Raw genomic sequence first — 12,500 nt, 5'->3', positions numbered from 1 at the left:
TGACGCCTCAGTGAAGGCCGGCTCCAGAGTCGGGTCGTAAATCATCGGCTGGCTCTCACCCAGAACCACACCGGAGACGGCCCAGTTATTTACGACCCCGCTGGATTGGCCCAGCGCCTCACCCAACCAGCCTATCGGCTCGTGCCAGGGTGTGGACCCCACTACTATGGCCTCACCTCATTGGCCAACTCCATTTGACAAACATTCTAATAGAAGACACGTAGCGGGATGCTATCTAACTCAGTCTCTCCCTCCCTTCAAACAACCCTATAGTGTTAAATCTGGTCTCAAGTCTAATAGGAAAATGCCATAAAATGAGATGTTTGCTTCTTCAATCACATCATATCTTAAAGTCCCCTCACCCCCTGCAAACAATGTGAGATTCCAACATGACTTCCGTGCATGACTCAGCACTGGGCCTCTTTGTGGCATCTCTGTAAGAAGGCATTAGGCGAGGAAATGGAACCAGAGACGGCCAGCAGACACTGGAGCAGATTGTTTCCTGCGATCAATGAGATCAATGACGGAGCCAAAAACAAACGCCAGCCCCAGTGCCCTCGCCCTCGCCCTCGCCGAGAGGGACAGAGCGGAGTGGAGCTGACCGGCCCTGAACTGGACTGAACTGGGCTGAACTGGGCTGAACTGGGCTGAACTGGGCTGGACTGGGCTGGACTGGGCTGGACTGGGCTGGGCTGGGCTGGGCTGGGCTGGGCTGGGCTGAACTGGGCTGAACTGGGCTGGACTGGGCTGGGCTGGGCTGGGCTGAACTGGGCTGGACTGGGCTGAACTGGGCTGAACTGGGCTGGACTGGGCTGGGCTGGGCTGGGCTGAACTGGGGAGAGGGAAGGAGAGGGAGGGAGGGAGGGAGGGAGGGAGGGAAGGAGAGAGAGAGAGGAAACTGGAATCATAAAAGAAGAGAGAGGGAGAGAGGATTTATGGTTGGAGGAACTAAACGAAGAAAGGGTGCTGAAGGACGTCCAAAGTGATTGTCCTCTCTAGAGAAGTGTGTGTGTGTGTGTGTGTACGTGTGTTGCCTTGTAGGTCTGCTCTTTAAGTATGGAAGACTGACTGAAGGGGTGCTAAACGACATTTCAGGTGTTTGTCTTTTTGCTGAATGGGTCAAGGGCAAGCACTGTAGGGAGGGTTTGTGTGGGTATCTGGATCTGTGTGTGTGTGTGTGTGTGTGTGTGTGTGTGTGAGGGAGAGAGTGAGTTTATGTGTGAACGTGTGCTGGTGCCAGCACGTTTGCAGCCGTGTGCCAGTGCAGTTGGAAATAGATGCGCTGTACTCTGCCCTGCTCTGCTCTCAGAGAGGCATTATCCAGCCAGCGGTCTGCCAAGCTCTTTTCAGATGGACGTGCTTTTGTGCAGTAAAAAGCTCTCGCTCTCACACAGGTGGACGCTGCCCATCAAAGCGCCCGCCGGTCCAACAATGAGTTAGCTAAAGCACCCAGGGGAGGGGGACACAGAGGCCATGTTTTTGAAAAGGTTTTTATGTAGAAAAATACCTGGAAAAAGTGCATACGGTACAGATGGTAATCTAGGCTAATCAGATATTTCACTGCAGCTCAGGAGCTCAGAGATGTTGTGTAGATAAATATGAAATGTCATGCTCTGGAATTGATTATTGTCTTAAATGTGTTTTTTACGCTGGGGAATGAAAGTCATTTCCTCTCTGTCTCACCTAAGGGGAGGGCAGGAATGCTTGAAATGATATGACACAAAGGCAGCAACGGTGTGTGTGTGTGGGTGTGTGTGTGTGTGTGTGTGTGTGTGTGTTTGTGTGTATACATGTATGTATGTGTGCAGCAGCTTGAATTAATTAGATGCATGAATGCCTTTAATTTCCATGGTAGAGGAAAAGCATAGATGACTCTTTGTGTGCCTAGCATCCTGTTGTGGCGTGTGTGTGTGTGTTTGTGTCTCTCTCTCTCTGTGTGTTTGTGTGTGTGTGTGTGTGTGTGTGTGTGTGTGTGTGTATCCAGACATATACCTCCTCTGTGAATTGGATGTGGTTGAAAGTCATCTGGTTATATCTCAAGAGTGCAGACATGATCTCACTGTTACACTAAAACTGCTGCTCATATCGTTTTGTCGAAGTGCCTTCTGTTCAGCAGCGGCCAGCTAAAAGAGCAGTATCAATGGTTAATGTGCCTTCAGCAGCGGCCAGCTAAAAGTGCAGTATCAATGGTTAATGTGCCTTCAGCAGCGGCCAGCTAAAAGAGCAGTATCAATGGTTAACATGAGTCTGTTCAGCAGCGGCCAGCTAAAAGAGCGGTAGCAATGGTTAATGACCTGAGACCACAGAGATGATCCCTCACGCTGTTAAATAATGTAAACATTTTATTTTAGTCTCTTTCTCTCGGAGGATATCACTGCAAACTTCCTTGCATTGTAAACAGTGGCCAAAAAGGCACTGGCCAGGGCATTTTCCCCCTCCCCCCTCCCTCTCTCTGACCTGCAGCCAAAAGACACTAGCCATGACACAGTGACAAAGAATTAGAAAGATGAGACTATATGAAGCAATCAGTAATATCTTGATGACATTTTAGTTAGTGTGTCCCTTCCTCTTCCGTTCCACTGGGAGGAAAGAGCACCCACCCTGTAGACTTGCCTCAGCAGGTCAGCCCAGCGGTCGCCCTATGCCTCCCACAGCACAGGTAGCAGGGAAGCCTCCAGAGCTGCTGAGAACCAGCCTAATTATAGCCCATAATAACCCCTACGCAGGAGCCTCAGTCACCTTGTCATTACGGTTATGTAACCACACACACACACACTCACTCACACACACAGCTACCTGGATTAGCCTGTGCGGAGGATGGCTGGTGTGTGGATCCCTCATCCAGGTGCTGAGACTCTCAAAAGATGTGTCTGTGAGTTGCCGGAACGTTCTGAACTCTTCTGTTGTGAATGTAGGTTCTTTTAAAATATCTGCTTTTAATGGCAAAGCCCTTAACCCCCCCCCCCCCTCCCCCCCACAATGACTAGTGTCTGGGCCGTATGAGGTTTCTTGTCTTATTTTGGAAGTGCTGCTGTTGTTGTTGTGTGTTCGGCCATCGTGCAGCTGCGAGGCGAGAGAGTGGCCACCAGTGCCTCAGGGTTGCCGTGGAGGTTTGAAGTGTGTGTGACCGACCTCTCCCTCTGTGGAGCCCAGTGTGTTATGGCAGGATGGGTGAAGTGGCTTTGGTTTCTCCGTGGAAATGCAAGATGCCTGTTCCTTTTCCTGCCATTTAAGAGGGGCCATTTGAGGTCTTCCACGGCTACTCCTCGGATTCATCTACCAAGCCTGGAAATTTTGAAATTTTGCAGCTCAAACCACCACCGCTATCGAGAGAGAAAGACTCTGGGCAAGAGATATGAGCCTGTTATTTTGCATTTTGAAGCCGTGGGTAGAGGTCCCCTTGGGTGAACGGAGAAGGAAAACAAAGTTGGAAAGCGAAACAGTTATGATGTCTTCATAATGCAGAGCCAGTTCAGCTGACAGGACTCATGATCGGGATAGGGCACGGAGCCATAGAACTGATTACTGCACGCTTATGTAAGAGCCCACCACCGCCAGTTTTGAATCAAGTTCGACTTCAAAGGCAAAGAACTCTTTCCCCCGCAGAAACAGCGCAGAAAACATAGCCTAGGACTTCATCCGAAGTGTGCCAAGTATTTACATTGAGGAAAGACTGTCAGTGCTTTGAACTATTTGGCAGTTTCTCCCCAAAGCCTGTATGTGGTGTAGCACACAAAGAGCCTTTCGTAACAGTATCTGACAGAGTTACAGTCATTTCATGCAGCACACGTGCTGAAAATCATTTTTAGACACAGCTAACCCGTGGTTGTATGACCATGTGTGCATATACACCCAGGCATATGTATATATGTATATATACGCTCAGCTCTAGATGAACCTTGCTGCTGATGAAAACATGTCTTCTCCGTCAGTGTTTGGATGTATGAGAGAGAGAGAGGCTCTTACTTGCGTATGAGAGAGAGAGAGGCTCTTACTTGCGTATGAGAGAGAGAGAGAGAGAGGCTCTTACTTGCGTATGAGAGAGAGAGAGGCTCTTACTTGCGTATGAGAGAGAGAGAGAGAGAGGCTCTTACTTGCGTATGAGAGAGAGAGGCTCTTACTTGCGTATGAGAGAGAGAGAGAGAGAGGCTCTTACTTGCGTATGAGAGAGAGAGAGGCTCTTACTTGCGTATGAGAGAGAGAGAGGCTCTTGCGTATGAGAGAGAGAGAGGCTCTTACTTACGTATGAGAGAGAGAGAGAGAGGCTCTTACTTGCGTATGAGAGAGAGAGAGGCTCTTACTTACGTATGAGAGAGAGAGAGAGAGGCTCTTACTTGCGTATGAGAGAGAGAGAGGCTCTTACTTGCGATCGTAAATCTGAGCTCCTCCAGAGTTCTTCAGTCAGCCCCTCACCCCCCCCCCCCACCCTGAACCCTTCTCCACCACCCCCACCCTGAACCCTTCTCCACTACCCCAACCCCCCCCCCCCCCTTCTTTGGTGGCATTCCTGTGTCTCCCTGGCGGAGCTCTCGTGCTGCAGTTTACTGGCAGTGACTCGCTGCTCGGCCCACACGTAACACACAACAGATGTGGAAAAGTGGAGCAGCCAAAACTTTTGCAGCAGAGCCCTCTATGTGTGTGTTTATATACATTTGTGTGTGTGTGTGTGTGTGTGTATGAGACTGTGTTTGTGTGGTTTTGTTTGTGCACGTGTTTGTGTCTATGAATGTGGTGGGAGGCTTTTATACAGGCATGTACAAAAACAAATGAGCATGTCCTGTTTTGTTTATTTTACTTATGTTTTTGTTTCACTTTGTAACAAAGCCAGACATAGAAATATGCTTTCTATTTCATTAACATGCTTAAAGCTATTACAACAATTAAAAACGTCTGAACTCTCCTCTGGCAACAGGAATGTGGTGTAAATGCCCTAAACTATTGAATGGAAACCTATCATACAAAGGGTAGGTGCGAGTCGCATACATATGTCAGAAACAATTTAGTTTTATGACTCATCCTGTGCTCTTCGTTACCCCCAAACAAGCCACTCTCCTCGGCGCTTGGCTGCGAAAATGACATCATGGTTCTGGAGAGGAGAGAGGCGGTCTTCTGGAGCATCGGGGCGGGGACGAGTTGGAATAGCCAGCCCTCTATCCCACTCGTAGACCCGCGCAGCCACACCAGTGTATACATACAGAGCATAGGCAATTTGAGGCGATGGTGACCGGATTGTCCGCAGAAACCTAAAAAGAAATAGTTAGACTCAGACAAACGTCTCGCTTCTGCGTACGTGACAGACATACAGTTGCGATTCTAGATATGGAGACAAATCGCCGCGGCTCACAGTGACAATAACGTTACTTGCGGCCAAAACTTGCGAGAGAGACCAATGGTCTATCTAACCGGAGCGCAGTCGGAGACGCGCAGCAGCGTCAAGAAAACCATCGGCTCCCCCGATGTCATGTTCGATGCCAGCGCCTGGAGGATCCGCAGCATCTGGGACGGCGTGAAGTTGGAGGTGGCCGGGGACGCAAGTCCCGTTGTCCTTCACAGCTTCACTCAGCTGGACCCGGACCTTCCGCTGCTGGAGGTAAAGCAGTTTGGTGGAGTGCCTTACGGCGGGGGTCTGCGCGCTCCTGCTTATAATACATAGATATTTTTTTGTCCTTTGCGTGCTCTGTTGACGAATTCTCGCTGACACTGAAGTGCTGTATATGTTTTATGAGACGCTAATTAGAATGGGGGGAAAAATCTGATTCTTGCATTTGTCAAATGCAGGCTCACCAAAAGACTTACACATCTGTAATGATTGCGTAGTTGTTACATACAACTTATAATTTAAATAAGTTGAGTAGTGTTGTGCTCTAAACACATCTGAAGCACATCGAAATTATCGAAAGGATATTGTTGATGTGCTTCACATGTCTCTCTAGATCTCTAGTCTCTGAAATCAGACGAATTGATCCCAGTGAGAGCAACAGTGGGCAAATCAAAATCCTCTGCTGCAATCGGTGTGTGTGTGTGTGTGTGAGTGTGTGTATGTGTATGTGTATGTGTATTTGTATGTGTATGTGGTGACAGAGAAGACACCCACATCCTTAGTATGAATGTGAGACTGTCATTTTATTGTATTAGAAGTCTGATATTTTAATTAAATCATGCAGTGGTTTTGAGCAGTTTGATATCAATGATTCTCTCTGCTTGTAGATTTAAACTTAACAGTGTCAGTAAGAGAATGAGACTACATTTTAAAGTTAATTATTTTTTTATTATTCTGGCATCCTGGCCTGATTTGCATGTTCTGCATTCTGTATTTGCATCTTGCATCTATTTTTACATTTAATTATTATATTCACACTTTCACACTGAGATGCTGCTATTGAGGTTCTATTAAGACATACTGAGAGGGGACTGCGAGAAAGTGGCACCCATCCCTGTGTGCTGTGTGCTTCCTGTAATAAGATCCAGGGGCTTTCTGCTTGGCACCAGGAGAGCCTCTGCCCACACAAGACTTTGCTATTAGACCCTCGACTGGAGCCTCTGTCAAGGGAAAGTCCTGTAGCCAAGCACAAGCGTCTCTCTCTCTCTCTCTCTCTTTCTCTCTTTCTCTCTCTCTTTCTCACCCGCCCGCACGCGCACGCACGCTCACTAACACAACTGATGTTGCCTCTCACCCAGTGGCCAAACATGTTCACCTTTAGATGAAACCTTAGAATCCACTGCATGTGCTGGTGGATGTCAGGCTGAGCTGTAATATAATGCTTGTCTCTCATGGCAGGCGGCCTGATGCCCCAGGGCTGTTTTGGGGCAGGGCCAGATGTGGCCCAGAGGCAGCTGCTCTCAGACTTGGTAGCTTTAGCTGTGATGGTCCTGTTAACATGAAAGAGACAGCCGGCTGCAGTGTATGAAAATAGCCTTGGCTTTGGTTTGGTTTGGTTTGGTTGGATTTTCTTTCATCTCATATCAAACACTGCTCTATGTGCCCCGCTCTTCACCCTTTGTGTCCTCTGACTGATGGGACGGCACATGCAGGCACGCTTCACTTGCTGTGTGTGTGTGTGTGCGTGTGTCTGTGTGTGTGTGTGTGTGTGTGTGTGTGTGTGTGTGTGTGTGTGTGTGTGTGTCTATATGTGTGTGTGTGTGTGTGTGTGTGTGTGTGTGTGTGTGTGTGTGTGTGTGTGTGTGTGTGTGTGTGTGTGTGTGTGTGTGTGTGTGTGTGTGTGTGTGTGTGTGCGTGTGTGTGTGCGTGTGTGTGTGTGCGCGCGTGTGTGTGTGTGTGTGTGTGTGTGTGTGTGTGTGTGTGCCCTCCAGCAGCAGGGCATCCGGATGGCGTTGGTGGTGACACACTTTTAGTTTACGGCAGCTGTAAATGTCCCCATGTCCCCCTCTGCCTCTCTGAGCGCTGGGGGTACGGAGTGCTCACGTGCGGAGATGTTGATGGCAGTGATGGCAGGGACAGAGAGAGAGGGGGGGGGGGGGGGGGTCTCATGTCACCCTAGTGTCCCTGGCTGAGACTCCAGAGGAGAAGTGCCAGGGGGTCTCAGCTGTTCCCTAGAGGGTCAGACTATTAAAAACCCCTCTTCCTCTGTGTGTCTGGCGTTTTGAAAACCTGCATGGTGTAAACGTTTTGTTAGCCAGAGGGTAATTGATATCCATGGCTGTGCTGCTGTGTGCTATAAATTGAAGCAATGATGCCCACTCAACCTTACCCAATTTGTTGTTTAATAATATCCATAGCACAATTGGACCACGAAAGTTATATTGGGCCCATTAACCATGGTTGTGATCAAGACTGTTTTTGCACCTCAGAGATGATGATATCCCATTTATAGCTGCAGGCGGTGGCAGGACTAATTGCACACCATTTTGTAGCAGAGAGTCACAACATATTTTTACTTCCCAAGCATCAGTGTCAAGCAGCAATCAGTGTCCATTATGGCAAGAAAGCCCTTATTTTGTGCTGGTAGTGTTGGTCAAAACACTTCAGTTTGGTGGCATCGGGGTTCTACAACACACCTAAATTGCTTAAAGGCCAGTCTAATGTTTGGACGATGATTTGATTGACCCTAACAACTTAGGTTGTTTACATGTGTCAGTACCTGATAAGACCATGTGCAGGCCTGTTGCACACACATGTAACTGTTAGGCCTCATTCAGTTCTCACTTGTACAGTTAAACAAATTACTGCCCCCTCCTCAATGGATGCTATTTTATGCAGGTTGACCCTTACCAACCAAAAAGCAGAAACTCAATTAAGTGCCATATCTGGGAGATCCAGACTCCTGCACAGACAACCGGCTCCCATCAATGACCAGTGGCCTTCTTAGAATGTGGCCGATCCATTTGCTTGCGATAACGCTCTATGTGCCTCTTGCGTAACAATCCTGGGAGACAACAGGCTGATTGATCGGCAAAGGCAGGTTGCCAGGTTGTGTTTTTTTTTTCTGCGAAGGCCATCAGTGGGTTGCTCAGTACCCAGAATTCAGTGCTTCATTGTCATTCCAGGAGAGCGGTTGGCTTTTGGTTGCATAGCAACATTTGCATAAGGTCTTCCACGAGGGTCCACGATGGGTCGGCATCGGCTAGGTGAGAAACGGAGTCGTGTGGGCAGAGTGTAGGTGTTCATGCGTGGTGCTCATCCAACATCATCTGCTCAGGGATAGATTGCTGTAGTTGATTTGGCTGCACAGCGCGCAGTGTAGCTCGTCTCTATCCACACTCATTGATACTAAAAGACCACTTTTAAGGAAGTAAACGTGCTTTGCGTGACGTAACCGTGCTTGCATCCATTAACAGAGCAAGCAGATTTCAGCAGTCACTAAAACCCATGATGATAAGGACTTAGGAATGAGGAATGTCCTGAGTGAATCAGGAATGTCCCCTCTCTGATATCTGTGGAGAGGCAAACCTTGCCCTTCAGGGTGTCGTCCAGCTTATCACTGTCAGAATGCCTGCCACTCAGCATTGCTGTGCCGTGCGTCTTCATGAAAGTATGTTGCGTGCGCTGAGTGACCACAGGGGAGCCTCCATAATAAGTCATCCCACCTCGTCTGACCCGTCGCCATGGGAGAACAAGATCGCCTTCTGTGTGACCGGTGCGGTTGATCTGAGGCCCTTGAATGGCATATCTCTTAAGCGAGGCAGCTTTTAGCAATTGTGAAGTGTATATGCAGATCGCTGGTCACGAGCCTACACACACACACACACACACACACACACACACACACACACACACACGCACACACACACTCACTGAGGGGGAGAGAGAGAAAGCACTGTTTCCCTGTGCTGCCTAGTCTAATCCACCACACACACACACACACATACACACACACACACACACACACACAAACACACAGACACACACACACACACCTAATCTAATCCAGTTAGTTGATTAGAGCTAATCAGGCTTGGTACTCCTGGATTCACATCACACACCTCTTCCAACACTTTTTACCCGTCTCTGTGTGGGTCGGTTTGTAGTGGCTGGCTTCCCCCTGACTACTGTATTGTCTCTGTTGAAAGAGTACCATGGCGACCCAATGTGAACAATGTGAAGCACAAGGCTGACTATTGAGGTCAGTAACGTCAAGAATGACTTATCAGAAACTGTATGAGACATGCGTCATTCAGACAGTCATTTTCGGCTGAGGTGTTTGGGTGTTTTAGTATAAGTATAAGTATATATACTCTTTTGATCCCGTGAGGGAAATTTGGTCTCTGCATTTATCCCAATCCGTGAATTAGTGAAACACACACAGCACACAGTGTACACACAGTGAGGTGAAGCACACACTAATCGGGGAGCAGTGAGGGGTGAGCGTTCCTTGCTCAAGGGCACTTCAGCCGTGCCTACTGGTCGGGGTTCAAACCGGCAACCCCTTCGGTTACAGGTCCGAAGTGCTAACCAGTAGGCCATGGCTGCCCGTAAAATTAGGTTTGCTTACTCACTGTCACACTGGCATGCTGTGTATTGTGGAGCCTTTAGCCTTATCACAGAGGAATCCCACCTGGGGAAGGCTGGCCTAGCCTGCCTTTAGGAAGATAGTATCCTTCAGTCAGCTTAGCTCCCACTGTGCCATGCCACACATTGCCCTGAGCCCAGGGACGGCCAGCTGAGACACAGCCAAGCTGGAGAGAGGCGTCAGGTTCAGTCCTGAGGAGGTTTCACTTGTCACGGAATCAGCCGCTAAATGCCTTCAGTGTTAGGTGATATGGAAGGTCACATGGAGCACCAGTTAGGATGAATCTGTGAAATTCATTCAGTGTCTAAATTTGGTTTGCGGTTACTTTAAATGGTGACAGAGCATCATCACCAGGGATTTCTGATAAGATATGGATTGTGATGCGTGGGGTGGCTTTGAGGCAGATGGTTCCTGGCCTTCAGCAGCAGCTCTGTGTTGGGACGGATGCGATTAGACAAGCGTCAGTCCCAGTTTGAGGGTCGGGTTCCACAGCTTATGCCAACAACCTCCTGTAGCCATGCAAGCTCAGGGGAACCAAAGAAAGGAAATGTCTAAGTCACTAAAGATAAAGGAGCTAGTGGAGTCCTTTTTAAAATGGTGGGAGGATAGTGACATTTCAACTGTAGAGCAGATTTTTTTAGAACTGGCTGCCTTCTGTTAAATTTGGTTAAAAATCCCTTTTTCCCCTTCCAGACTTTCTCCCTCTTTACTCCCTCCCCCTCTCTTTCTTTCTCTCTCTCCTACCTGAGTCTCTACATCCTTCAACTCTGCATTGTCCCTCCTGCCGAAAGATGTGAAATTCTATTAAGGAGCCTACAGATGCTTCTAGAGGCCAGGCTGGACAATTAGATCAACCCAACCCCCTACCTTCCTGGTGGATGATGTCATCGAGTCTCCAACTGCGCTGCTGTCCCCTAATGTCCCCCACTTCAATGACCATAAAGAGCTGCCCGCGCTAATGTAATGTTCTCGCCGGCCCAGACCCCCATTGTGCGTGCAGATGTATTTATTCCATTAGACAGCCGGAGAATTCCACGGCCTTTTGAACAGGCTGGAGTGGCGTGGGCTCGAGGTCTTTGCTTCGCTTTTCAAAGCAGCGAACGCGACAGTGAGAGGATTTGGGACCTGGGTCTGGGTCCAATAAGAAAAGCTAGTGGTCTCTGTCTTTGTTGAAGTAACCCACGGAGCTTTAAAACTGTACCTGTAAAATAGCTGAGGTTGTTTACTTTGGTAGCCTTTTAGGTGTCCCTCTTTATTCTTTTACAGTGTATTGAGTTGGATTTGTTCATGTGTGATTTGGGTCAGGATTTAACAACACAGAAAGCTGAACATGATACTTTTTCAACCGGATCCCGAGCACTGAAGTAGGTCAAAGGCGTGTAGGTACTGAGGCAATACATATCAAACACAACCAAAAGCAAGCCGACTTGGATCTTTCTAGAATTCCATTTTTCTAGGTCATGAGCTTAACAGAGAGAGTGAGAGGGAAAGATTGAGGGAGAGAGAGAGTAAGAGGGAAAGATTGAAATAGAGAGAGAGAGAGAAAGAGAGAGAGAGATGGCGAGCTAGGGTGGGAGTCAGTGTTCAAGAATCCGAGAAGATGAGAAAGAGTAATGGAACAGGACTAGAAGTCATTTTTTTCTCCTTTTTAGCCTGGCAATTTTTCGTTGTTTTTAGTTCTCTCCCTTTTGTTTCGCTTTCATAAGATGGAGGCTTAGTGTTTCGTTTTGCCCAGTAGATCAGTGCCCCGGGTCAGAAGTGTAGTCCAGATCAATGCTGAGACTGGGCCTGCTTGGGGGTGGGTCGGGGGCATAGATAGGGCTTCTTTGTTGTTGTGGTCCCCACCATTGTTGTGTTATCGATTTAGGAGATAGTCATGGTGTATGAAGGCAAAGGAAGGAGGGAGCTCGGACAGAGAGATAGAGTGAGAGAAATACAGAGAGAGAGAAAGGGAGAGATAGAGTGAGAGAAATACAGAAAGAGAGAAAGGGAGAGAAAGGACGCAGCGATGGCTCAACGCAAGAAACAGGAAGATAAGATAACAAGCAGGGAGAGTGAGAGAGTGATGAATGGAACATAAAACAGAACAAGAAGGGTGGAATCCATGTGGTGGTGTTGATGATACAGCGAAGTGTGTATGTACAGTACAGTATATGTATGTGTGTATGCTCACAAATGTGTTTGTGGTGCAGTGTCTGTGCATTAGTGCACGCATGTACATATTTATGTCTATGTAGGATATACATATAGTCAGCATGAGTATGAAATGCAAATGTTTCTCTGTATGTGGACTCTCATGGTGGCTTGAGTGTGTGTGGTTTGTGCATATATTAGCAGTGTGTGTGTGTGTGCACAGTGTAGTGTGGCCACATCTGGTTCTCATCAGGCCCCTGTACTCTATCAGCAGCAGTGCTGCAGCGTCACCCCTCACGGTCTCCCCCGAGTCTCTCTGTGATCAGGCTGCTGCGGTCGCCGCCGTCGCTGGCTGGCCGGCCGGGCCTCCTCTGGCCTGCCGAGGTGTTGATTCACGGC

At 48.3% G+C, this 12,500-nt stretch overlaps 1 protein-coding gene across 4 annotated transcripts in view; it reads left to right on the top strand.

The window, feature by feature from the left end:
- Positions 1–12,500, top strand: part of LOC143122734 (ral guanine nucleotide dissociation stimulator) — a 66,856-nt gene that overhangs the window by 23,416 nt on the left and 30,940 nt on the right. For 2 of the 4 annotated variants that reach the window (XM_076283566.1, XM_076283565.1), the window contains exon 1: positions 5,222–5,590. The exons of the other annotated variants lie outside the window; for them this stretch is intronic. In XM_076283566.1, the coding sequence (XP_076139681.1) occupies positions 5,390–5,590 (201 nt within the window). In that variant the 5' untranslated portion in view covers positions 5,222–5,389. Of the gene's footprint in view, positions 1–5,221; positions 5,591–12,500 lie in introns of those variants that run through there. 4 annotated transcript variants of the gene reach the window in all.

This window comes from Alosa pseudoharengus, unplaced genomic scaffold, assembly GCF_046254945.1.
Source record: "Alosa pseudoharengus isolate Yale_2024_CS ecotype anadromous, Long Island Sound unplaced genomic scaffold, YU_APseudo_1.1 YU_APseudo_1.1_scf_14, whole genome shotgun sequence".
NCBI lineage: Eukaryota > Metazoa > Chordata > Actinopteri > Clupeiformes > Clupeidae > Alosa > Alosa pseudoharengus.
This window is presented reverse-complemented; position numbering and strand designations above follow the sequence as displayed.